Here is a 25,901-nt window from a genome sequence, read left to right as displayed (position 1 = left end):
CATATATATATATATATATATATATATATATATATATATATATATATATATATATATATATATACACATATATATATATATATATGTGTGTGTGTGTGCGTGCGTGTGCGCGCGCGCGCGCGCGCGTGTGTGTGTTCGAGATTGCATTGGCAAAGTATCTATTAATTATAATAATATATTTTCTCACTTTATATTACTAGCCTGTAATTAGATAAGTGCATTAATGAAAATGAATATATGAAAGTTATGAGTATATAAAAATTAAATTTAAAATAATATCGATGTCCAATATTATACTTTTGAATAAAATATAGTGCAAAGTTGCCTAATAAATATTAATAATTAAGAATTGTTTATCCAAAATAAGGAAGGAATTAAATTGAAATGTTTTAGTTAGATGTATTATTACATTATAATAATGATAAGAATTATTGGAGTAACCGCAGAAATTTGTAATCCCCCCTGTGAATCAAAATTTGGCGCCTTTTTTGTATTCAAAGTGACCTCTCATGATACCGAAATAGTACTAAACCTAAGTATTTATTACCTATTTTTCTCTACTCTTTTACCCATCCTTCATATCCATACGCATGTGTAAGGTTTGCGCGTGTTGGTTCAAGCGGGTAGGTTTCTAGCCTGTGTGTGCCGTCGCGTTCCGTGTAGGGGGAATACGGCAGCAGATAAATTCAACATTTTTTAATATAACCTTAAATTTTCATCATCTTAGGTTTCTAAAGGAGAAACAAACAATCTCAAAGAAGTGTATAAAATATTATTATTGAAAAGAACTTAATAATTCCTTTTCATCATTATATGAAATTCGACAATGGACAAATAAAGTTTAGGATTATTTGTACTTTGTTTGGTTAGATTATTATGCGGCGTGCATATTTTATTATAGACTTAAGAAAGTTTTAACGTAATTAAAAAGAATTATTAATAAAATGGGCAATGTGTCTAGAAGACTTTCGCGACCATTTAAAAATTATAATATCGAGAATCGAGCTCATAGGGAAATTGCAAAAGATAAACCCAAAGTAGCACCATCTTATAAAATGAAACAAACACAAATTAACTTAGTAAATGAATGTTAGTTTTATCTAAATTCTTTTTATTTAAATGAATTAATTGTTTATACGTTCATGATTAAATTTATATATCGTTTTTTAGTGGAACCAGATTATAAAGTAACTTCGCAAACAAAAAATATTGAACTAGACAACAATCTTAAAAAAATATATGTGAAATCCTATGATAATTCGGTAAATAATTTTTCACACTTATAACAAATTAAATCAAGTTAAATACTTATTTTATAATAATTGTTGTAAATGCAAAAGTCAATATATCTATTTGTATTGATTTCTAGGTACCAGATAATAATAGAAGTGAGGATCCAGAAAGAAATTTGCCAAAAGAAAGATTGAGACCTGAGTTGTCTGAATTCGGATTTTATGAATCACAGGAAGTAGTAAAGGGTAAAATAAGTTTGCGCCAAGCTATACAAATGATTGATAAACACAGCAAAGATCCAATAATATATAACTCGGAGTATTTGGCAAAAGAGTACTATTTAGAGAAAAAGCTTGTAGGTGTGTATATATTTTCAATATTTTAGATAGCAGATAAGCAGATATTAGTTTAAAATTATTTTATACATTCGATGTAAGAACGGACGCAGTTTTATTTTGAAGGAATTTTCAATATTCAAATTATGAAGTTATACAACTTTGTATTATTTTACAGATTACAAGCTTCATATTAAATTGTAGAAATGTACGAATGTATTATGGAAATGAAATTAGATTGTATTACATAATAAGTTATGAAACTTTGTCCTATAGGATAAAAGTTATTACTTATAGATCGTCACTTTAAAATATAGTATTATTAAATTAGATCGTAATGTTGATAATAAGAACAATAAAAAAAGCTATTTACTATTCGTATTACTCTATACAAAATTTTAAACTTTTATATAATTAATATTTAGCTCTATTCTTTTAAAAACTATCATTCATTTATGTTAATTAAATTAAACGAGAATCTAATTTATTTATTTATTTATTTATTTATAAATTACTAAAGTATTTTATTCTGTTTCAGATGATATTTTGGAATATTTTTTCATTTTTATCTTAGAGAAAGAGGAAAAAAATGAAAAGTTAATTGGCAAAGAGAAATCGATACTATTAGAAAATGATAGGAAAAATGAGAGTAGAGCAGAAAAATTGTAAAATAATTCAATGAAGTAGATAAAAATAGTTAAATCGAATACTCGCATCGATTAAAATAAGTCTCTATTAATTTAACATATCTGTGTAAACTGTAATAAGATGGTATATTTGATTACAATTGTTGTTTATCAGACTATTGTTTATTACAAAATTAATTTGTAAATATACTATATTAGTCTTATGTGTTTGTATTGAATCAGTATATCCGTAAACCTTGCCATAAGAATTCATTAAATTAATCCCAGTCCCAGCCTCATTATTAATACATTGGATCATTGCCCAAATAAGGCCATAATAAGCCCAGCACGCAAGCGTTTTCCAATTTCATCATGTCGATCGGAATATTCAAAGAAATAATAGCTTTTTTGAGATTTCATTGAAGCCCCTCTGCCTGAAAAACGTTCATTATAATGAGAACATATTAACACGCGCGTTAAATGTTTGATAAATGATGAATCTTTCATAACCGGGCAAAGTGAATCCGGCACATATAAGCTTAATAATCTTATCCAATCGAGAAGTTGCGACTTCTCTTTTAAACCAATAGAATCGCAGCGACTGCGGTCACGAACGAAAGGGAATTCCTCCATTGTTATTTATTCGGCTTAGAGGAGCACGCGGCTATTCTAACGTTAACAACACTTCAGTTGCTTCACTACGTTTCAACGACTTTTATTAATTGCAGTGAATACGATAAAATAACGAAGAAATGTCGACAGTAGCAAGTGCTTTAGCTATTACCGGAACGCGTCAATCCGGCGCTCCCGTTCGTTCACAAAATGGTATGCTTTTCTAACCTTAATTTCGGCCTCCGGTTTAAAATTCCTTATAAGTTATTTCCTCCTTATTTACAATCTATTTGCTTAAATTCGAGCTTCTACCTATAGCATTAGGGAAACTATTTCGTTTATTTTCTTGGCCTCGTGTGCTCCTCATTCAATTGGTCGATTTCGCCTATTTATAACGTGTAATGACATCTCTTAAAAATTGCCAATTTTTTACTATTAAAATTATAAAGTTAATACGGTATTTACGGACTTGGTATTGTTATGAATATTTTGTTAATATTAATTGTTGTTGTATTTCAGTAATGGCTGCATTAGCTATCGCCAATATAATTAAAAGTTCTCTTGGACCAGTTGGTCTTGACAAGATGCTTGTCGACGATATTGGCGTAAGTGACATTAAGTTTTGGAAATGAAAGTTATCTCGATTAAATGTTTAGTTTGATAATTTTAATGTTTGTAGGACGTTACAATTACAAATGATGGAGCGACGATTCTGCGACTTCTAGAGGTAGAACATCCAGCTTCGAGAGTTCTCGTGGAACTGGCACAATTGCAGGATGAGGAAGTTGGAGACGGTACTACCTCGGTTGTAAGTCGGCTGTATTAAATTGAAATTTGATATATTCCTTATGCTTTGTTATATTAATTGTTTAGGTGATTGTGGCAGCAGAATTACTTAAAAATGCGGATGAACTTGTTAAAAATAAGATTCATCCAACTTCGGTGATCAGTGGTTATAGATTAGCTTGCAAGTATGTAAAAATAATACAAGAGTTTGACATTTCACCAAAAAATTCTTAACGATAAATATTCAAATATATTATTTAAAATTTTCAGGGAGGTCTGTAAGTATATACAAGAGCATTTAACAGTGAGCGTTGAAGAACTTGGCAAAGATTGTTTAATAAATGTTGCTAAAACTGCAATGTCCAGTAAAATTATAAATGCGTATCCTTTTCTATTTAAAATTATAATCTTAACGTCCAAATGTCTCTTTTACAAATGAATTCTACATGATTTATATATATATATATATATTATATATATATATATATATATATATATATATATATATATATATAATATATATATATATATATAAATCATGTAGAATTCATTTGTAAAATACCACGTTCCTTCCATTACTTCAATTACTTATTTTCAAACATTAATTTATCTTTAATTAGTTGTAATAATTATTCAAATTTATTCTATTAACAGTTAAGATTTTTAAATAAAAATAAAATTATATGAAATGTGCATGCGAATATATAGATAATTATTAAGTATCTCATTTAAATGGCATTAAATGAAATATAAATTTTAAATATCTTTCTTACCACTATAATTGCTCAGTGATTCTGACTTTTTCGGCAACATTGTCGTAGAGGCTGCGAATGCAGTTAAAGTGAGCGATGGCAAAGGCGGATTTATATATCCAATAAAAGCTGTTAACGTGCTGAAAGCTCACGGTAAAAGTGTACGGGATTCCGTCATCATTTCAGGCTACGCTCTAAACTGCACAGTAGCTTCGCAAGCAATGGTTAAGAAGATCGTAAATGCCAAAGTGGCGTGTTTAGATTTTTCACTGATGAAAACTAAATTGATGCTGGGTATAGAAGTACTTATTAATGACCCGGAGAAACTGGATGGTATTCGTCAGCGCGAGTTGGACATAACAAAAGAAAATGTACAAAGAATTTTAGCCTCCGGTGCTAACGTTATACTCTGCACCGGCGGTATCGATGATCTGTGTCTTAAGGTGAGTGAGAATTACAAATAATTTATAAATCAAATTAATTAATAGAACTACAGTGAATTAAATTTATGTGCAATTATCGCTCGATAATACCACATTAAACATCATTTATAATTTGGACATTGAATAAAAAAATTGTTTTATGCATTTAATAGAATGATGTAGTCTAGTGGGGTTGTAGTCCACTTAAAATAAAAATAAAAAAATAATCATCGAGCTCATTAATAAGAAGCACGATAAATAATAAAAGCTAAAGAAAAACATATTCCTTCTCAATTGGTAAAAGCTTCAAAATCTGCCTTACTTACAGTACTTTGTGGATGCTGGTGCAATGGCTGTGCGCAGATGTAAAAAAGTGGACTTAAAACGTATCGCTAAAGCTACCGGTGCACAATTCTTGACGTCTCTTACTAATATGGAGGGTGAAGAGAGCTTCCAGGCCAGTTTCCTAGGCGAAGCTGCCGAAGTGTCTATAGAAACATTCTGCGACGATGAGCTCATCGTTATTAAAGGGTGCGTTTTACCAAACGATAGATTGGTTATTCTTATTATACATGGCGTCCTTAACAATTTGCCATTATTCGATCAAGCCCTTACTAAATATTACATTGTTTATTTACGTATTTCATGTCACCAAATGCTATCATCTAATAGAAACTAAAAATTTATGTAAATTTAGAACAATTAATTTATAGCATTTATAGCATTTATAAGCATCTATAGGATCTAATGATTTTATTTCTTTGTTTGAAAAATACCAACAGACCAAAGTCCAGGACGGCAAGTTCCATTATTTTACGTGGTCCGAACGATTATTATTGTGACGAAATGGAACGTTCTATACATGACGCATTATGTGCTGTGAAGCGAGTCCTCGAAAGTAAACGCGTCGTTGCTGGAGGCGGCTGTGTCGAAGCGGCTCTCTCCATTTATTTGGAAAATTTTGCTACTACAGTGGTAATAATAATAATTATTAAGTCTATGTGTACGATGAATGATCAAGCGAATGGGTTGGGGATTCTAGTTTGAGAATGAAGACGCGGCAATTTTAGCATTTATCATGGAGTTTTGTATTATAGTGTGCCAAAGAGTTTGCTTTCAAATAACAAATAAAATAATGCGAGCCTTTAGTTTTTTTTTTTTTTTTTTCTTCTTCTTCTTCTTTTTTTCTCCTTCAAATTCCGATGAAATTATAAACGCTGATAATATTATTTGTACTCGGAAGATTAAATATATATGATGCCGGTAGCGATGTTTCTTAATATTTGAACAAAATTTTGTTTGTGTCTCATTCGATAAGCAGCAGCAGCAGCTGCAGCAGCAGCAGCTTACACATGATATATCATACTCGTCGACAATCTATATTGAAAGTATTGTTTTTACTATTTTAGAGCTCCCGGGAACAGCTTGCAATAGCCGAGTATGCAAAATCACTTTTGGTCATCCCCAAGACTTTGGCTGTTAATGCGGCGCAGGACGCCACGGATCTCGTAGCCAAGCTAAGAGCTTATCACAATTCCAGTCAAGTTGTCGTAGATCACGCCAACTTAAAATGGTTTGTTGTTATTTTTTATACCATCACAATGATAGATTTTATTATTAAAATTTTAATATTAATTTACAAAAGTTATAAAAAAAAAATTGACAATATAGAAAATCGTAATTATAATAAATGGAGGACAAAAAAAAAATCCAAGTGCATTTTGAAATCAATGAGAAAATATAGTTAGAAAGATATTTAGTTATTGTTATGTACTACTAAATAGCAAAGCCGTGTGTCTCTTGTTTGAATTTTTAATATGATTATTAGGGTTGGACTCGATCTAATTGAAGGCACAATTAGAGATAACAAGAAGGCGGGAGTTTTGGAACCAGCTATCTCTAAAATTAAATCCCTCAAATTCGCTACCGAAGCTGCCATCACAATCTTAAGAATCGATGACATGATCAAGCTGGACTCAGTCAAATCTGGCAAAGACTCGTCGTATCAAAATGCTATGGAATGCGGCCAACTCGAAGGATGAAATTAATTTATATGTATCGAATGATTATCACTCATAATATTACTATTATTATTATTATTATTATTATTATTATATCGTTCAGACTGTTTTTACGAATTATTTTTTTATAGTATAAAAATATGCAGTTACTCAACTTCAATCTCATTAAAAGATTTTGAATAGTCAATAATTTTGATGAAATTTTCCGACTATTACAAAACCAATATAAATATTATCATTATTAAGCCAATGATCATTAATGTAATACAACGGACAAATATTTTTTACAAAATGTATTTGCACTAATGATGTTTGAAACATTATAAATAAAGCTTTCTCTCATTACTAATTGAATTATTAATTTGTTTATTTTATATTCTTATCTACAAACAGTATAATTAAATTTTAATTCGGAATTTATAAAGTTACGGTGTAATAATTCAAATCGAACGTCAAAATAATGTTAAAAAAAAAAAAAAAAAAAATCAAATAATATTCCTAGTAATCCCATCGCAATTATCATTTCTTTTTTGTCGATTGAGTCTAAAATAAAAAGGTCGTCGCTTAAATTTGTCATTGAGATACTTTGTCACGCTTCCTTCAACATAATAATATATTACATCATTCGCTTCTTTCGACAATTCTACAACAAGAGTATAGATCATCCAATTAAATTATATTTCTAAGAACGTAACATACGTCTCTCATGTCACACGTTTGATATAACACAGAATAGAAAATTCTGCCTATTTGATCTGTTACTGGACTCCAATAAATAGAATCCATAATTCTCACGCACAAAATACATGCTTACAATGAAAATGGACAATTTTTAATAAGTCTTTTTATAATAAAGTACGAGTATAAATAAAAGTAAAAAAAAAAAAAAAAAAAAAAAAAAAAAAAAAATCGGATTAAGCCTTGACAGAACAATAATCACCGAGTTTATAAATGAGTTCTCGTTGATCATTCGTAAAACATTGTATTTTAAATATTTTAAAGATAATGGTGTAGTCAAATTTATAATACCTAATTTTTCTTCTGCTTTTTTTCTTTTAAATAAGATTTCTAATGTTTTTACGCTTAGCGGTCTCATTATTATTTCGATACTTTTCAATAATGATATCAAGTTTCATAATGATTGTATAAAGCACATATCGAAAGAAAAAAAAAAAAAAAAAAAAAATAAATAAATAAATAAATAAATCCTGATTAAACAATCGCAAGCTCTTAATTACATAATCAAATTATTCTCAAAGAGATTTCATTTATTTAATTTTATCTATTTTGGTTTATCAATTGCAAAGAGGTTTTTTTTTTTTTTTTTTTTTTTTTTTTTTTTTTTAATCAAATACTTTACCTGTTGTAAATTTTAGCAACGTTGTTTTATTTATAAATATGAAAATGTACAATTATTGAAAAGTAACCTTAATACATCATAATTAAGAATGAACTCTGCAAATTTGTTTTTATAAATTAGTTAAAAGTATTAATTTATTTTTTTTTTTTACCTTACTCTCTCCTTATACTCAAGTTTTTATTTATTTTGAGTTTCAACAATAACATCTTTATAAATATATCGGGCCCATTGTAATCGACGAGTTAATCGGGCACAATGGAACCAAATCGTCGTATTTGTTAAAACTCATTCGCACGTAATACGTTTTAACAGATTAATTTTTTAGTAATGAAATACAAAAAGATATGCATTCGTTTTTAATTCTCATTATTATGTTTTGAAATCTATAAGAAAAACTTGAATGTGTAATTCTGTAAAAAGTGTCTCATGAAATCGAATATCGAATAAAACTTCAAACGATTGAATCATCATCTTATCTTTTAGCGTCTAACAAAGTTTGTGTAGAAATATACTCTTCCTTAATCTTAAATATTTTTTTTATAATATATGCATATTTACCGAGGTCTTTTATTAGTGGGAAATAAATACTCGTGGTCTCATAAGTTACGTAATTGGCGCTTATTTGTAAAAAGGAAAGGAAAAGGAAACCATGCCAATGTGTAACTATCATCTGCATAGAAAGTAATAAATTCGTGAAAGAAAAATGAGTGCGTTTAAAGCGCCGGATTGTCGAACTTTGGGCCTTTGGTAACGTAAATGTCAACGTACGAGCATTCTTGATTAATTTCCAAAACTTGAAACTTCTTCAGAACCAACAAAGTATAGAATTTCTGCGCCGCCTGCAAGGAAAGCAGATAGAATTCAAATACATTGTTATAACAGTATTAATTATTAAGCATTAACTAGCGTAATTGTTGATTGACGAATGCCTGTCGGTCCGCACATACCTGTTTACGAGAGCTTTTGTGGGTCATTTCTGATAGAGTTAAATTATCTCTCGTGTCCAATTTATTTTTGATAACTTGATACATATGTGCCGCGCGCTTGTTCAATACGCGCTCCTCGAACTGCTCATACGTTTCATCCATTTGTTGTTCTTCTTGCTGTAAATTTAGTCGATAAATTACATGTCATCGAGTACAATATTAATGATTGGCATTAATTAAATTAATAAGATTCTTTAACGTACCGGTCCAACTGAAGGCGGGAACTCATAATCTTCGTGGTTCCACGGTGTGGCTGGTCCTCTTTCCGAAATAGCTCCTGGAGTATGAGCCGGTGGGTGTTGATCATCGTAACCCATGTACGACACTGGTGGTGCATTCTAGAAAAGAAAATTTTCCTTTTAGTAATTACTCAAGCCATTACTCTTACCATATTCTTCGATACATTATTGTATCATGTAATTGTATTATGGATATAAAGGATAAATAAAAAAATAAAAAAATAAAAAAAATCGTCATTTAGTTATATGCCAAAATTTCTCTAACAATATTGTATGTATGTATGTATGCAATAAACAAGAGAATGAAACTATACTTTATTTCAATATCCGCTGAATGTTCTATTATTCGTCTCACACGATAAAACGATTATTAAAATGTCGCTTAGAAAAGTTTGGTAGTATTATAATTTCTTCTTTTGTGTGCACTGAACAATTGCGCATGCGCGCCCTAGTACCGTAACTTTCAAATTATCAATCGCACGAAATCGTCTACAAAGTCTAGTTACTAAGTATTATCGTGCAATTACGATTACACGTGAAAATAAAAGAGCTCGACAAGCGTACGTTTAATACGTAATTTAATTTTATAAAAGTAGTCGCGGCAGGAATATCTATTATGTTACTTTACAATGTTTCGAGAATTTGAAACAATAGCCGCACGCGGTAGTAGTTACCTGATCGTAGCCCATATTTTCCATCTGAGGTAAGTCGGAGGGTGGCAGTGCGTCGTCGTGATGCTGCTGCTCGTCCACGTGCTCCTCGGTCGAACCGAGCAGTGAGCTAACCTCGTTAGGCGGGATCTGCGGCATCTCCATGCCTAGCAGTGGATGCTCGGAGGACGCACCGGCGCCAATCATGTCAGATTGATCGACGGCTGACATGATGCTGCTTATGTCAGGTACTGCGGGTTCTTGGGGTAGGGATACCTCCGGCTGGTGCACCGGCGATGGTTCCGAGGATAATTCCTGAACAGCTTGCATACTCGGCTGTTCTACCGGCTCGGACACTGTCGACGGGTGCGTGATGTCCGCCGGTGGTGGTGATGGTGGCTGAATTAAATAAAATTCATTTCACATGCGTGTCTTTTCATTTGAAAGATATATTCGTCGTTTCGTTGTAAATTAAATTTACAAATTAGAAATATAAATGAATATCTTATAATATAATATTGATTGTGCGGATGATGCTCCAAACAAAGTTTCGAAAATCCTTACCTCCTCGTCGGCGGGTGCCTTTCGCTTCCTCGTGGATCTCCTCGTTTGAATGCCACTTTGTTCGAACACTGGTTCTGGCTCTTTAGGCTCGTCCCTCATCTGCTCCAAAGGCATCACATCATCGCCTCCACCATCTAATCTTCCAAAGTCATCATGATCGTAAGTTTTGCTGGTTAAGTGGCGTTGATAATTCTAAAAATAAAAGTTTATTAATGTTGCGCGTTATTTCGAAAATCAAGAACAATAGTGGTCATCAAGATTTTTACCTTGAACAAAACTCGAGCTGGTATTGGCCTGGCAGGAAGAGCAAAGAGTTTCTCCACTCCTCCAGTTTCCTTCCAGTGCATTAGTCTCTTGGTTGGCGGTGCCAAATCCAATGTAGTTACAATATCACTAGTATCTGATAATTGCGCTTTCATTTCTTCTCCAGAAATATTCTTAACTTCATCCACAATTAGCTTTCTCTTACGTTTCGCTTTTGTGAAGCCTATCAAATATTTATTACTGCATTATTTACTAAATCTTTAAAACTAAGCTATAAATACATTTTTATTGATCTCAAATTGATTACTCGTTTTACGTCTATAATATCTTATGTAAATATTAAACATTCGTGAGCATAAATGTGTAATGTTAAATGACGATAAATATATTTTGTAGAAACCTTTAAGGGCTGAGGCATCAACTGGTGCTAAAGCGAAGCTTTCTTCTTCGTCGTGTAACAAAGTCGTCTGCTCTTGTAACACAGGTTGTTCCTCGTGACCATCCATGGCATGATCATCCGCGATTTGTGGAGCTGGGGTAAAGCGCCGACTCGCTACGCTTATTCTACCACCAGCGGTGTCAATTGTAGTTGCTGGTGTGGGGGGTCTTGAACCGTCACTACTGTAAAAATAATACATACGTGTATGTAAACGTAAACATTTGTTTCTGTACATATTAATATTGTAAATGGTAAAAAAAGTTTATGGATTATAATGACAATTAATCACATATTTATTTATCCACGTTATTATGTACCTCATACCGCCAATTGGGGATGGTGGACCACCAAAATGATCACCCATATCTTCATCCGAATCGTCATGAACAGATGGAGCTACTGCAGCTGCATTTGGTTCTTGTTGTTCACCTATCGAGCTAACATCTGGTACAGGAACCTCTCCCATAGGGGCTTCATCGAATAAGCCTCCTTCGAATAAGCCTCCCGCTATAACAACATCATCAGTTTTTTTACTACCCATTTTGCACGATTTCATAAGCAAGAAAATACATAACGTATATGATTTTATTATCATTATTATTATTTTTTTTTTTTTTTTTTTTTTTTTTTTTTTTTTTTTTTTAGATCTTTCGTATAAAATATTTTGAATAAAAATAATAGCTACGTTTATTTTTATAATGAGTAATAATACGTACAGCGAAGGTGGTACGTGTTCATGTTATAAAAATTACTTACATATCATATCTTGTCCCAAATGTCCACCAAAACCATCGTCCCTAATTGGAGTATCAATGTCCATTGGCTGCGCTGCTGTTGATGTACCGGCAACCGCTTCTTTTTCTTGTTGTTCTAACGCAGCCTCTATTCCAGCGCCATCGTCGGTAAACAACATATGTCTCTATAAAACAAAAAAAACAAACAAACAAAAAACAAAAAAAAAACAGGAATTTGAAATAAATAAACGATAAATTAAAAAAAGTGTTTAATCACAAATATTCTATACGTACTTGATCTAAAGGGGCATCTATGTTTGAGGTATGTCGTAATAGTTCGGGTGGCTCCACATCAAAGCTCATGTCCCCGAAGCCTTGATCGTGAGTAACCAGGGATAAGCTTCCATAATCTTCCCTCATTGTAATTTCCTCAGCTCTAGATTGATTTAAACTGAACTGGGCCTCGATGTCAACATCCCTGTACAAAGTCAAACTATGGTCGATAAGTCATAAAAAAGTTGCAAATTTTGGTACTTTCAATAAGAGTAATGAGAGCTTACTTTAATTCAGGCATAGCCGTGTCAAAGTCGTGAAAAACTTCCGGTAATGTGATAGCGTTAACCTCTGCCTCTCGATGTTCTTCCGGCAAATCTACCATGCCCGGCCTAAAGGCCATTTTGATCTTAACAAATGCCTCATTACAGTCTGCCAACAAGTATTTTGCCTTGCGAGAGTAAATACGAACGACTCCCAGCAACAAGTGACCCGATGTACGTAATGCCATTTTGACCTGAAAAATAAAATGTTTCATAAAGGTTAAATATATAAGTTTGTAATTTTTAAAATTAACATATCGTTGATAATTCAGAAAATATTGTTAATTCGCGGGCAATAGTTAACAGAAGCAAAATTTGCATATTTGTAGCGATAAAGTTTTTATAAAGTCAAGGAATAATTGAATTATGAAACGTAATAAATGAACTTTAGATTTGCAATATAGTTGGCTCCAAATCGATCACCAATTAAATATGCGTGAAGCTGGAAATCCGTAGCTAACTAATTAGCCTCCTCGTCGCACGACTAATTATGAACCAATCTACGGTATTTTCTATGTTCATAACATAAAAGTACTAAAGAGACTAACGAATAAAGCAATGCTTACCTTGGGCTGCAAAATACCATCCACAGACTTCTCGATGTTGGTTTCAAAAACATGGGCTTTGGTTAACTTCTTATCCCAATGGGCAGCCAACCAAATCCGGGCCAATGGGCCCTTCTTGGCCAACACAAAGTGAGCGTAAAACATGTTGGATCTTTCAAATATTTACGCCTTGATCTATAACAAAGAGTCACACAAATAAAATACACAAGCAGTGGTGCAAGTGCATTCTAAAGCCAAGCCATAACTGTTTTATACATTTATGTACGAAATGTTTATACAGCTGTGCTCGAATGTCGAATAAGGCACAAGCAGGCCAATTATTTAAATAACAAATCCACGCATAACATGCGACGGTCCGTCGACATTATAAATCCAGCCCACAAGTTGTGGGCTTCATTTAAAAAGTATACGCGAGAGACAGAATGTGAATTTGTCAACAAAAACGATCAAGATGGCGTCGGGTCCTAAGAGATTTTGGCGGTTCGCGGCGGATTCCCGCCTAGACCTTCGTCTACTGCCGATCCCACGCTTCAACTCAATCTCACCTCGTCGACAAGCTGTCCTCCTAGCCTCTCACGCTCCGTAATCGCATCTTTCCACAGAGGCGCGCCGTCAGATCGCCCCGGACGCGCTCTTTCAGGAAGCCAACGACGTTGACATACGCGGCAGAGGTGCACACAAACGAATTTTCAAGCGCGTCGTCTCACCGAGAGCCGAGCGCTCGATCCAAACTATCCAAACTATCGCTCTCTCCCTCGCTCGCTCGTCCACCAATGCCAAACCAGTAACGGTCTCTCGCTCCCGTTCCTTCCGCTTGGCCGCAACTTTCCTTTTCCATCTCGCCCCACCACACCCACGACCGGCCTCGTGCGCGTTCGCAAAGCCATCGATTTCGCATGGCCACCGCCACCGCCACCGCCACCGCCACCGCTACCGCCACCGCCAACGCCAACGCCGCGACGAGCTTCTCCAATTCGCCCGACGAGCGTCCTAATCATCAATTCCCTATCCATGCAAGCGCGAGATTATTACGCTTCCTCTGCTCCAAATCAAACTTGTTTAACTCGTTCTTCCCATCATTCCTTCACAATTTTTATTACTAAAACTGTCACTTACGATAGTTGGGTAAGAAATTTGTAACGCGCCTTATTATGCGATTACCATTGTTTTTCATGAGGATATTGTACCGACGGCTGATTATAATGTCTATAATAATGGTGGTAAAAGCTTCGTAAATATAACCTTTACGAATTCATGATACTTGCCTGAATGTTGATTCACCTGTGGCGCTGACAGACCCTATTTCAATGTTTTTGTTTTGCACAATATTACTACAATAAAAAATCGTTGTGGAATAATTACGTTCCGTTGGCCAATTGTAATGGTCACATTTTATTTAAATTTTATGTACAAAGAAATAACGAAAATAAAATACACGCGCGCGCGCGCATACGCACATGCACGCGCGCACACACACACACACACACACACACACACACACATATATATATATATATATACATACATACACATACATATATATCTATATCTATATATACACTGTGTGAAATGTGTTTAAACATTTTTTATTGAGCTAAAATGTATTTAAGATAACTATTCGAATTAAAATTAAAAAGACGAGTACCTTTTAAATTATTATGTAGCGACGCGATTTACAATGCTTTTTGTACAATGTTATCAAGTGTAAAGTTTTTATTGATAATAGCAACTGCGCTGTGTCACCGAGGCTCAATTTTTGACTTCATAATATTTGGTCGATGTCCTCTGCATTCGGGACAATACCATTTACCTTTTGGTTTTTTGGTAAGCATAACGCATTTAAAATGAAACCATTCGACCGAGCACAAGTCATTATCGCACATAATCATTTTTCCAAATGAAATTTGCTTGCACAGACAGTATAACGGTTCGTCGGCATCATCTTCGGTCAGTGATTGATTATCCTCTATATTTTGATTTTGCTGACTCGCGAAAGACTTTCCTTTGCTCTTTTTACTACTATTCGATGTATTCAATTTCTTCTGGGCTCCATTCGACGAACTTGAAATGTTTAACAATTGATTTTCCGACAAAATACTTGTATCCGCTCCATCCGATGATTTTAAAGACGTATTCAATTTTGATCTTCTGCCACGCAAATTCAACTTTGTATTATTAACGTTCTTCTCCACGTTCAAAGAACCCACGTTATTATTTGACTTATTAAGAGGTTCGTTATTTTCCTGCTCGCCCAAATCTGTTAAAACAAAATTATTGCTATTAATAATATGCATAAGAATTTATTGAGTAAATACGTACTTAAATTCCTTCGTTTTACATTCAATTGTTCCACTTTTTTCTCTATAAGATTTAAAATTACTTGCATTATTTGCAATTTCTCATCACCAATATTTTGCATTGATATTAGTGATTTGTGCATTTGTATGAGAGCTTGTTTTCTCGTTGTTGTGTCGACATTAATTTTTGCAACAACCTTTTCATGCTTCTCAAATTCACGGAAATAGTCTGTGTAATATTAAAATCCATATGTACATTCATATTGTATGTTATAAAATAATAAATATTTAATACTTATGAACAGTAAGTTGGGTAAAAAGTATAAAAAATTTTTTTTATATATTATCTACATTTTTCTCTATTAAGGATTATAAATGAATGATATAGATGTAGTGAATAATTATATTAACATTAACAATGAAAAGATAATGTTTTGATCAGAATTAATGAATTCGAATAAGATAGAATTCAATATAGAGAGCTAAAATATTAATATTATATAATTGACTTGTACGATAATTTAAAGTAATTTTATGAAGAATATTTCACCGTAAAAATGATGTTTCAATTAGAATGAGAGAAACGATCGATTATATCCAACAACACGTCTTCGTAAATGTCGTGCAACTAATTATTTTCTTACTTTGACTTGTGACATCGAGATCCAGTATCCGTGATAATTGCCGTTGTAAATCGTTCGGTAAATTTTCAACACAATCCAGATAATCATTTATGTACTGCACCACAGATAAATTATCCTCGTTTTCTATTTCATTCTCCATTTTTAGCATTTAAGTCGCCGGTTTCTGACAGATTGTTTACCTTTTGAAGGACCATATCGTTCTAAGTATTACGATTGTAAGCCGATGGCACGCAAGCATATATGTATATGCTCACGCGCTGACACTGGCCCGCACACGTATACTTTTATGCGTGTGTGCGTGGCTTTTGAATTTAAAGTTACGCCGTTACTATTTTGAATATCGTTGTAGGTGACCGCTAAGTGCAGTAAAGTTGCTAATACTTATTGTGAGACAAATGTTTTTTCCTCTTGTTCTTTTTTTTTTTTTTTGTTTTTAATAGAAAGCCATAATACGACGAGTAAACGTTAAAAATATCAATATATTAAAGGGTGATTGTTTATATTATAAATTAGACCATATTGAATCTACGAAGGTTTCGTTTTATATGAAAAAGGTAAATTAATATTTGACAAGATTTGCTAATTTTTCATACATGAAAAATTAAAAAACAAAAAAATTTCATTTATCCTTATGATAATGTTAATGTATAACATAAAGAGAATAGGAAAATATTTAAGAAAAAAATCTAACGATTTTTCTACTTCAAAACATTGATTTTAATTTAACTTATTATTATTATTCCATACTGCTGTCGTTGTCGTCGTCGTCGTCGTCGTCGTTGTTGTTGTTAATAAAAAAATAAAAAATATTATTATTATTCACATTATTATTCTCAAAATAATTGTAAATTTTGAAGTTGTTTATTAATTATCGATACAACTTGTAGAGTGTTTTATTCTGTTTGTTCGTGTTGATTATGAATTATCAAAAATTAGTTAACTAAATGTTCGGATCGTATTAAGCATGCGAATTGGTTGTTCAATAAAACTTCAATAAATCAATAAAACTAAAAATGTTAAAACTTTTTCTTTTAAAATCTTTTCACTCGGACATTAATCTTCAAAGTTAATATAACGTAATTTTATTTTTAAAAAGTTAGCCAATGATATATATATATATATATATATATATATATATAAATCTTATTCTCAGAAATTTATTCACTTTTGATAAACTATGTTAAATATTTAGATTTTTACTTAAGAAATATATTATTTATTTTGGTTTTACTTTTAATAATACAAGAAATGATAAAAATAAAGGAATTTCATATTTAATATTTTAATTTTTCTAATTGTCATTTGTAAATGCACACAAATGCATCTAATTCAAGCCTATTTTATTATGAACAATTTATTTAGCAAAGTTATAAATTTAATTATTTTGTTATTTCATCTTTGTAACAAACATTTAATTAAAATTCAGAAAATAGTTTATAGTTTAGTAATCTATACATTATAATTAAAATGGTTATTGATTGAAATTTGAATTAAATATTGATGGAAAAAAATTAATTTTTTTTACTGATATTCATGTTTATTCTTTTACTTTAACTTAATTGTCATAATAATTTTCAATCGTATTAGAATAATTATGATCAGAATTTCTTCTTCTACTTACTACACAATTAAGGACATATTATTGGAAAAAATAAATCTTATAACAGCATAATATATCTTTTTAAATCTATGTATTTTTTTCTTCAATTTTTTTTTGTATATTTCGTACATATGTGTGCCAACACTCGTTTCTATAGCCATTTTCCGTTGGTGTAATGGTCACTCGCTTAATCTCGTATATTATTACTATATACATATTTTAGTATCTGAATCTCGTTTTTTATTAGTGCAGTTCGCTACACTTTGCAATTAGTATAAAATCATAGAAAATATTGCCGAATTTACAAAGGACGAATGCTGACAATTAAGATGATTATACTTATTACACTTTAATCATACACATATAACGAAAGATTGGAAAAATCCATTATTCTTATATAATACGCGCAAATATAGAAATATATTCATGGTGTAAAAGAGTGTAATAGATCGCCCATAAAGAAAATGAATTAATTTTTTTGCATCGACATACGTTGCGAGGCTCATAGTACAACTCACAGTCACAGTTTAAACGGAATGTCGGAAAGAAAACAAAATTCATGATATATTTATATATATATATATATATATATATATATATATATATATAGTTTATACGCTTTATAAACATTGACATACAATAATTGTTATTTCCATTTCTAATGAAAAGTAAAGAAACCAAATAAATGAACATTAATATCCGATGCATAAGATCTCTTTGGATCTATTAAATTTCTTCTTATTTTTGCATCTCCTTTAACGCGTTACACACTGTGCTCGTTTCGATTATATTTTCGTTATAAATATTATTATCGCTCTTTCTCTCTGTTTAAGAACTATGGCTACCACTACCCTTAATTCTAACCGTTAAGTTCATTATAATCTAAACTCGTTTCGAATTTATTCTTTTAATTTTAATGAATTCGAGCAATTTTAAACGAGTTTAGTTAATAAGTTCACTAATACTATTCTTACTGTTATCATTGACCATTTAAGATGACGACTTTTATTTAATCGTGCAATATATAAGGAATTAAATACATATTTTACACGAGAAATAATACTCAGCGTCAACGGTGTAAGAACCGCATCATTCACTTGTACCTGCTATTACATAATTATGTAATATAATATATAATTATGTAATAAACTGACAACAAAATTGTCATTTTTTTTTCAATGTAAAATTATGATTGTAAAAGTGAAAACATACATTATTACTACGTAAAAATTGTGTTTGGTAACACGTTTAATGAAATAGTATAATTTGTTATTATACTCGCCTTTTTACTGAAAGTGATGATATATGTACTGAATAGTTAAAATTAATAGTTAATTCTACAATACGTAATATTTGTAATACCGATAGAATTATTAAATAGTGCCAGGAAGGTTGAATGGTTATATATACACATATATTAGACTGATTAGTACTACATTGTGTCACAGTAATAATTTGTTTCGAGGAAACGTGTTTATATTTTTATACTTTAATATTGTTATTTTACTTTTTCTTTTATTTCTTTGATGTAAAATGGTGTATTTTATTCTTTAAATCGGACTCATATTGCCCACAAAAATTCTTTTACGTATCTGTTTATGTTTCTAAAATTATTTACTGTGAACGCTTGAGTAATACAGAATTATACATAATTATAAGATGACATCGAGTCAGCATTAATATTAGTTTTTCTTTTGTTTTTTTTGTTTTTTTTTTTTTGTTTTGTTTTTGTCTTACACCGTATTATGACGCGTTACAATATGAAATAGGATATCTTTTTATATTATAATTGATTCCAGAATGTTGAAATTTTTGTCAAAATTTCTTCATTACTTTGGCAGACAATGTGTGAGAGGGGTAATGCAAACGAGAAAATGGCTAAACTTTTCACATATTACCGCAAGCTAATAAGAATGAATTGTATAAATATAAGCTTAAATACAAACATTTTAACAATTAAATTAAATAATATCATTTTTTTGTGTGTATATATTGATTTACTATGCTCGTTTGATATTTACTAGCTCACTTGAATTATGAAACATGTTTCGCATAGTATTCTTTAAAAAAGCAAATTCTTCAACAAAAAAGTTGTCTTAATATTTCGAAAATTATCATTATTTTGCAATTTATTAGCAATTTTTTAATTTTCTAATGAACAAAATATTTACATAAATATTGATATATGAGATTAAAATATTAAAATAATTACTTTAATAAAGAAATCGTTATTACAACTTTGTTGTATTAATTTCAAAAAACTTAAAATCTTTTATACATTCATGAAAATCAAAAGATTTGAAAATTTAAAACTTAAACTATCTGAACATAAAATTACACAAATATATTTTTTTCTTTTGCTATATCCATATCCACATTAAAAGAAAGTAAAAATATTGAAAACAGGTAAATTTATAAATATGATTATTCAATTACATCACTTTTCTTTTCATCTGTACTTGGAATGTCATTCGCATGCAAAATCAATTTTTTTAAAAAGCTGCCTAGATAATACATTTGATCGCAATGGTATTTTTATTATTCGCTTGTTGTGATTTGAAATTGTCTCGCACAAAATTTTCAGCAAAAGCTAGACTAGACTAATGACTAGTGACTAGATGAGAAAGCAAGTACTTGAAGTGGTATAACAGTCAGATTTTTTTTTTTTTTTTTTTTTTTTTTTTTTAATAGATAATATCGTTAATACTTTCTTGCGATCTTCAGAAAAAGAAGAATATACTTATACTCGCACAAAATATACGTAAATCACTATGACAATGCGCAATTTTACTTCGTTTTTTCTTCTTTTTTTTTTTTATGTTCTTCGTGTTAATGCAACAAACACTTAATTTAATGGTACGATAATTATTTATAATCGCACTCGCGTTTACAAAGGTTTTTCTCATTTTAATTTTTATTTACAATTTATTTACATCAATGTATCGACATATTTATCATCAAGGTACACAAGCATACACAGACACGACTATACAATTTTACGCATTGATAAAAAGTTTTACATAAATATTTGACATTAATCGAGAGGATTTTAAAAATCTCTCACATTTCAAACAGGTACTTAATACTAATAATAATAATAATAATAATAATAATAATAATAATAATAATAGTGATAATAATAATAATATTAATAATAATAATAATAATAATAATAATAATAATAATAATAATAGTGATAGCAGTAGCAGTAGTAATAGTAGTAGTAGGATTAGTAATAATAATAATGATAATAATTATAATAATGATAATAATACAATATATATATTTGAAAATCTTCATTCGCGCTATAAATGTTTTGTATCGTATGTAGTAAATTTACCAATAAATTTACTCCAGAATGTCATTCTGCCCGATAGTGTCAACGTTTAGCATTGAATAAGTAATAATTGTATATTTATTTATTTTTATTGCCCATAATTATGCTCATATAGTTCGACAGCTCGAAAAGTTAATGCAGCAGTTTATTTCTATCATTTGGAAGAATACGGTTATCATTGGAAGAGTTGAAGAAGTTTCAAGACAGTGTTTTTTACGGAAATGGCACCGTTAAAGATATTATTTATACTCATTCTGTATTTTATTATAGAGAATTAACCTCGAGATCCTCATTTTGTATGATTTTGTATGATTATGCATAAAAACAATTTAAAAATATATATAAAAAATATTTGTAAATGTTTTTCAGATTTTATGATGCTTTCACGCGCTTTAAACAAATGATTAAAAATAATATCCGAATAAATATATTTATTTTTAAATTATTTGCTATTTTCATATAAAGTAGTTGGTACGTATAATGATAATGAAGAAATATGTATATATAAGAAGAAGTATGTACAAAAATTAAAGATGGAAGAGCAGATTTGTTATATTTTTGTATCTGCTGCATTTTGTTATTATATCAGTTGTATACATAATTTTTTTTTCCTCTGTTGTTTTGCAGATTTTGATCGATATAATTGTAGATGGAAAACATCAAAGGTAACGATAATATTTTATAAAATTACCAGACAAATTCACAGTAAGAGATCGCTTAATGATTTTCGATAAATTCTATAAATTTTTTCAAAAATTATTAATTCGTTTTTAAATTTATGTTCCTTATTTATCACGAAAATGATTCAAATGATGAAAATACACATTATCGTATTGTTGTATTTACACGGTTATTTTCTTAAATATTCTACAGTCATTTTTTAATATTTTGTTTGTAATTATTTAGTTAAAAAGACGCACAAAATGTAATGTAATAACCGCTTGAATAACGAAAGAATAAAAATACTAAAGTAATATTTACGAGTAATTTTTACGAATTTTATTAGTAATTGCTCATAACTATCTTTTACCATAAGGTATTTAATTAATGACGACGATAGTTTGTTTCAATGAATTATTGGCATTGTTAGTGATATAAATAATTATATACAGATGAGAATCTTTAATCTTTAATAATACTTATCGTAACTTATTCCAACGGTATTAAAAGATTCTCACATCACCAAAAAACGTACGTTGTACAATACCATAACTATATTAGTGATATAGATTTTATAATTTTATTTAATTGAAATCAATCATTAGATAGTAAATAGTACCTCAGTGTATTTCTTACACTTTCAGTACGAATTATTTCACTTTTGCACGCGTTAAACTGGACGACAGCTTATTTTCAGCGTTTCTCTTTCCTATCTCGTTTCGCGAGAGTTCAAGTGCGCCGGTGGGAATTCGCTCGATATACCTACTTTCTTTCGAGTCTTTACGCAGTTCTTCGTCTTTCTCTTTTACAGATCGAAGCATCATTTTACGCTACATAGATGTAGCGGGAATGCGTGTAATACTCTCGATTTTATATATCGCTTTTTGGTCCCTCTTTGACGAGTGCTTTTCAATATCGTCGTTTCGGCATTACATAAAGGAGTGCTATGCGCTTCATTCGCACAGACTGTAATCGAAGAGCAGAAGAAAGCCTTTTATAACGCGAGAAAAGAATTCGACATCTCATACTTATTTTCGTTTTTTCTTATTTCCTTTAAGAAGCTTGGAATTCTTGTCTTTCTCGCGCATTAAAGTATATGCTCGTCGACCGTATTGCCAGAGTTAGATATTGGAACCTTGAAAGTAATTATATTCTTTGTCAACTCTATCTTCATTTTCATATTTATTCACGACAAAATATTGATACGAAGAGATTTTTGCCTCTTTATAGTTGGAAAGATTCTGATGTTTCTTGGACTAATAATAGCATGAAATTATCAGCAATACATTGTACGATTAAAGGTTTATTATTCTGCATTTGAATTTTTATATTGTTAAAGTAACGGCAGCTGTAAAATAACAACAATTAAAAAAAAAAAAAAAAAAAAAAAAAAAAAAAAACAACTTATAGTTTAATGACAACATTACCATTACAAAATAATAACTTTAACTTGAAACATATGTTTAGTTGAATTTTTAATTCGATGCCCGAATAAAGTATATTTCGTTTATTAAGTAAAGTTCAATAGTATAAAATAGACCAAAACTGTACAATGAGTATGTGTACGCAATATGATCAGTGCACGCACACAAAGACTTTATAAAAGTTTGCTAAGTCGGCTGTCTTTATTGCTCGTTCGTATGAGGCTTGTTGCATGAACTTTCGGATAATCGAGCGTATTATTCAACCTCGCGTTTTATTAGGATTTTACTAGGACGATTTTGTTTTAATCATTTAAATTATCATGAACATTTAAGAAAAATACTCGAGATATTTGGTGCGCTCAAATTTTATCGCCAACTAATTGCTTCAAATAATAATGGCTTCATTTATCATAAAAATTGGCAAGAATATAAATTATAAGTGAAAAATTTATTAACTAATATGTAATATTATTTTTACAGGCTCTATAAAATTTCGCTAGCATATACATTTTAAACGCAGCTTAATTATATTTCAAATATAATTTTAATAATATATGTAAATAATTTAAGAAATTCATAAATTGTAAATTAACAATTCATTAATTATATTGAATTTGACAAAATGAATTAGTGATCTTAGCAGTCTTTTATAATTCATAATAAATTAAAGATATTCAATTATATTAATATTAAATTAATATACATAATTAATGAAAATCATTGCATTGCATAAATCCAAACGCGCATATATAACGTAATGTATACGAAAAATAATTAAATAACGGAGAATATTATGACGAAAGAGAAGTATTTTTATGGAAATTTAGTAAAACCTTTCGACAAGAACACCTACCATCATTAAATACAAACAAACAAAGAAACAAAGAAACAAAGAAACGAAGAAACAAACAAACAAACAAACAAACAAATAAACAAACAAACAAATAAACAAACAAACAATTAAACAAACAAATAAATAAATAAATAATTGGAAAATTTTAAATATTCATACGTTCAAGTAAACCAAAAATTCATGCACAAAGTCCGTTTTTTCCATTTTGCTCGCTCTCATCGCGCTAAACGTTTGCTATCGCTCCGACGCGAGATTTTATCTTCTCGCAGCCTCTTAGCTTTCGATTCGCTTGCGTTAAATATTATTCATGATATACCCTTGACGTTGTCGATTGCCGGCTGTATAAGCAGACGCTCTGTCGGCGATCCACGTAAGCTTCTTTTTTTCTGTCTTTGTTGCTATTTTTTTTTTTTTTTACTCTATTGCTTTACTTTTTTCAGTATCTTTCCCAGTGATCTTCGTTGGTTGAAGTGGCGCGTTTTCACTGGCTTGTTAGCTCCGATCTGCCGGATGAACGAAAGATTATTTTTTAGGATGAATTTCATCGTTTATACTCAATGTTCAGAATGTTTCGTACGAGTCTTCTTTATAGCTTATTTTGCGTTAAGTTATTTACATAATTTTTATAATTAACTTTTCTTTTTTTTTTTTTTAATACAAAGAACATCCTACATTGCAAGATAAAATGACGTAATTGTATAAATTTCGTAAAAAGTCGATACTATTTGTTAGAATCAATGAGCAAAATTTTATTCTATCTATCGCAAATATAGAAAATTATTACCAATACATCATTTTCACTCACTTTAACGCTTTGTATCTATCCTTCTCGTGGTTGTTGTCCGGTGGCTCGCATTCGAAGGAAGCCAGCGCCAAAGCTGTGATGTAGAATTAAAAAGTTATTATGTAAAATAATTTGTTATTAAGATAGCCGAGACATTCGTACAAATATGGAAATTCGAATCCTTAATCGACGATTAGGTCGGGTAATTAAAAAAAAAAAAAAAAAAAAAAAAAAAAAAAAAAAAAAAAAAAAAAAAAAAACTTTATCGATTAATCTTGCATATTGAAATTGAAAGAAATCATTTTTTTTTTTCTAAATACCACAATTTTATATAATTGGTGGATTCAATAATAGCAGGATAATAAATTTAAGGTTGCCACTTGAAATATGTGTGAAAATGTTGGAAAGCTTTAAAGCGTTTAAATTTATGTCGGCCATCGAGAGAGTATAAAAAGCATTTTGTCAAAGCCATGTTCATTAGGTCGTTGACAACCAATGGTATTTAAATAAAAATACCTTTAATATAATAAGTTATTTCTTTAAAGTGATAAACTGTTTTCAATTTCGTAAAATTGACAAAATTATGGCTTACATTTAACATTAATTATCATGAGATTAATTTCAGATTCAAATGTTTAATTACAATTCTACTATTTTCAAGCATACTTTTCACAATAATATTATAAATTACATTTTTTTAAACATAAATTATCTCATTAAGGCAAATACCTTTTTCATATAAAATAATATTTTATTAAAATAATATTTCAGATATTTAATGTTTTTATAAGTATGCTTTATAAATAAATATGATCATATTTATGTATGAATTTTTTTTATTTTTTTTTTTTTTTGGATTGCTTGTATAAAGAGAGGTACATCGAACGTTATGTGTATTTGCTTAATTAAAGTCGTGTGCAAGAAAAAGCAAAATTTTCCGAATTAGAAACGAAAGCTAAAAATACATAAAAATTATTCACTGTATAAATATATACATAATTATAATAAATTTAAGCAATTTTGTTGTTCATAAGAATTAATTTAATCTTTTGTGGAATATTAATTTTGACAACATTGAAGGCAATTTATAGTTATCATTATAAAATACTTTAGAACA

The 25,901-nt window shown here is 30.2% G+C and overlaps 4 protein-coding genes across 5 annotated transcripts; 2 read left to right on the top strand and 2 right to left on the bottom strand.

The window, feature by feature from the left end:
* The first annotated feature begins 818 nt into the window (after positions 1-818).
* On the top strand, positions 819-1,772 carry LOC105363873 (protein NDUFAF4 homolog). The gene is made up of 4 exons (XM_011501675.1): positions 819-1,089; positions 1,171-1,262; positions 1,370-1,592; positions 1,747-1,772. Exons 1-4 carry the CDS (start codon positions 945-947, stop codon positions 1,770-1,772), a joined length of 486 nt encoding a protein of 161 aa, XP_011499977.1. The 5' UTR covers positions 819-944.
* A 1,052-nt stretch (positions 1,773-2,824) lies between these two features.
* On the top strand, positions 2,825-6,860 carry CCT1 (chaperonin containing TCP1 subunit 1). The gene is made up of 10 exons (XM_011501565.1): positions 2,825-3,019; positions 3,326-3,411; positions 3,486-3,614; positions 3,680-3,777; positions 3,863-3,973; positions 4,382-4,787; positions 5,095-5,297; positions 5,549-5,741; positions 6,176-6,339; positions 6,595-6,860. The coding sequence occupies exons 1-10, from the start codon at positions 2,947-2,949 to the stop codon at positions 6,806-6,808; spliced, it is 1,677 nt and encodes a 558-aa protein (XP_011499867.1). The 5' UTR covers positions 2,825-2,946; the 3' UTR covers positions 6,809-6,860.
* A 1,443-nt stretch (positions 6,861-8,303) lies between these two features.
* vtd (RAD21 cohesin complex component verthandi) lies at positions 8,304-13,971 on the bottom strand. 2 transcript variants are annotated; one of them, XM_011501563.1, is made up of 13 exons: positions 13,731-13,971; positions 13,186-13,359; positions 12,584-12,813; positions 12,318-12,516; positions 12,046-12,208; positions 11,607-11,796; positions 11,251-11,471; positions 10,853-11,073; positions 10,587-10,778; positions 10,047-10,421; positions 9,337-9,471; positions 9,095-9,250; positions 8,304-8,986 (listed from the first exon to the last, which is right to left on the bottom strand). In XM_011501563.1, exons 2-13 carry the CDS (start codon positions 13,327-13,329, stop codon positions 8,861-8,863), a joined length of 2,352 nt encoding a protein of 783 aa, XP_011499865.1. In that variant the 5' UTR covers positions 13,330-13,359; positions 13,731-13,971; the 3' UTR covers positions 8,304-8,860. The 2 variants fall into 2 exon arrangements, with proteins under 2 accessions (XP_011499865.1, XP_011499866.1); XM_011501564.1 differs by having other exon boundaries at positions 12,318-12,501.
* Positions 13,972-14,783: 812 nt separating this feature from the next.
* On the bottom strand, positions 14,784-16,494 carry LOC105363785 (inhibitor of growth protein 1-like). Its single transcript, XM_011501562.1, has 3 exons — positions 16,127-16,494; positions 15,505-15,711; positions 14,784-15,442 (listed from the first exon to the last, which is right to left on the bottom strand). The coding sequence occupies exons 1-3, from the start codon at positions 16,272-16,274 to the stop codon at positions 14,925-14,927; spliced, it is 873 nt and encodes a 290-aa protein (XP_011499864.1). The 5' UTR covers positions 16,275-16,494; the 3' UTR covers positions 14,784-14,924.
* Positions 16,495-25,901: the final 9,407 nt, after the last annotated feature.

Source organism: Ceratosolen solmsi, unplaced genomic scaffold (genome assembly GCF_000503995.2).
Source record: "Ceratosolen solmsi marchali unplaced genomic scaffold, CerSol_1.0 scaffold28, whole genome shotgun sequence".
NCBI classification, from domain to species: domain Eukaryota; kingdom Metazoa; phylum Arthropoda; class Insecta; order Hymenoptera; family Agaonidae; genus Ceratosolen; species Ceratosolen solmsi.
The sequence above is the reverse complement of the archived record's forward strand: the minus strand, read 5'-3'. Positions and strand labels throughout refer to the sequence as shown.

Excerpts from the sequence above, each read along its gene's own strand:
- LOC105363785 (XM_011501562.1), bottom strand. The coding sequence starts at position 16,274 with ATGCTAAAAATGGAGAATGAAATAGAAAACGAGGATAATTTATCTGTG. Across the intron at positions 15,712-16,126 it reads TCTCGATGTCACAAGTCAAA|ACTATTTCCGTGAATTTGAG; the intron begins GTAAGAAAATAA and ends AATATTACACAG. Across the intron at positions 15,443-15,504 it reads TGTAAAACGAAGGAATTTAA|ATTTGGGCGAGCAGGAAAAT; the intron begins GTACGTATTTAC and ends TTGTTTTAACAG.
- LOC105363873 (XM_011501675.1), top strand. The coding sequence starts at position 945 with ATGGGCAATGTGTCTAGAAGACTTTCGCGACCATTTAAAAATTATAAT. Across the intron at positions 1,263-1,369 it reads TGAAATCCTATGATAATTCG|GTACCAGATAATAATAGAAG; the intron begins GTAAATAATTTT and ends ATTGATTTCTAG. Across the intron at positions 1,593-1,746 it reads TTTAGAGAAAAAGCTTGTAG|ATTACAAGCTTCATATTAAA; the intron begins GTGTGTATATAT and ends ATTATTTTACAG.
- vtd (XM_011501563.1), bottom strand. The coding sequence starts at position 13,329 with ATGTTTTACGCTCACTTTGTGTTGGCCAAGAAGGGCCCATTGGCCCGG. Across the intron at positions 11,472-11,606 it reads TCCCCAATTGGCGGTATGAG|TAGTGACGGTTCAAGACCCC; the intron begins GTACATAATAAC and ends TTATTTTTACAG. Across the intron at positions 9,251-9,336 it reads TCCCGCCTTCAGTTGGACCG|CAAGAAGAACAACAAATGGA; the intron begins GTACGTTAAAGA and ends CTAAATTTACAG.
- CCT1 (XM_011501565.1), top strand. The coding sequence starts at position 2,947 with ATGTCGACAGTAGCAAGTGCTTTAGCTATTACCGGAACGCGTCAATCC. Across the intron at positions 3,778-3,862 it reads GGTTATAGATTAGCTTGCAA|GGAGGTCTGTAAGTATATAC; the intron begins GTATGTAAAAAT and ends TAAAATTTTCAG. Across the intron at positions 6,340-6,594 it reads GATCACGCCAACTTAAAATG|GGTTGGACTCGATCTAATTG; the intron begins GTTTGTTGTTAT and ends TATGATTATTAG.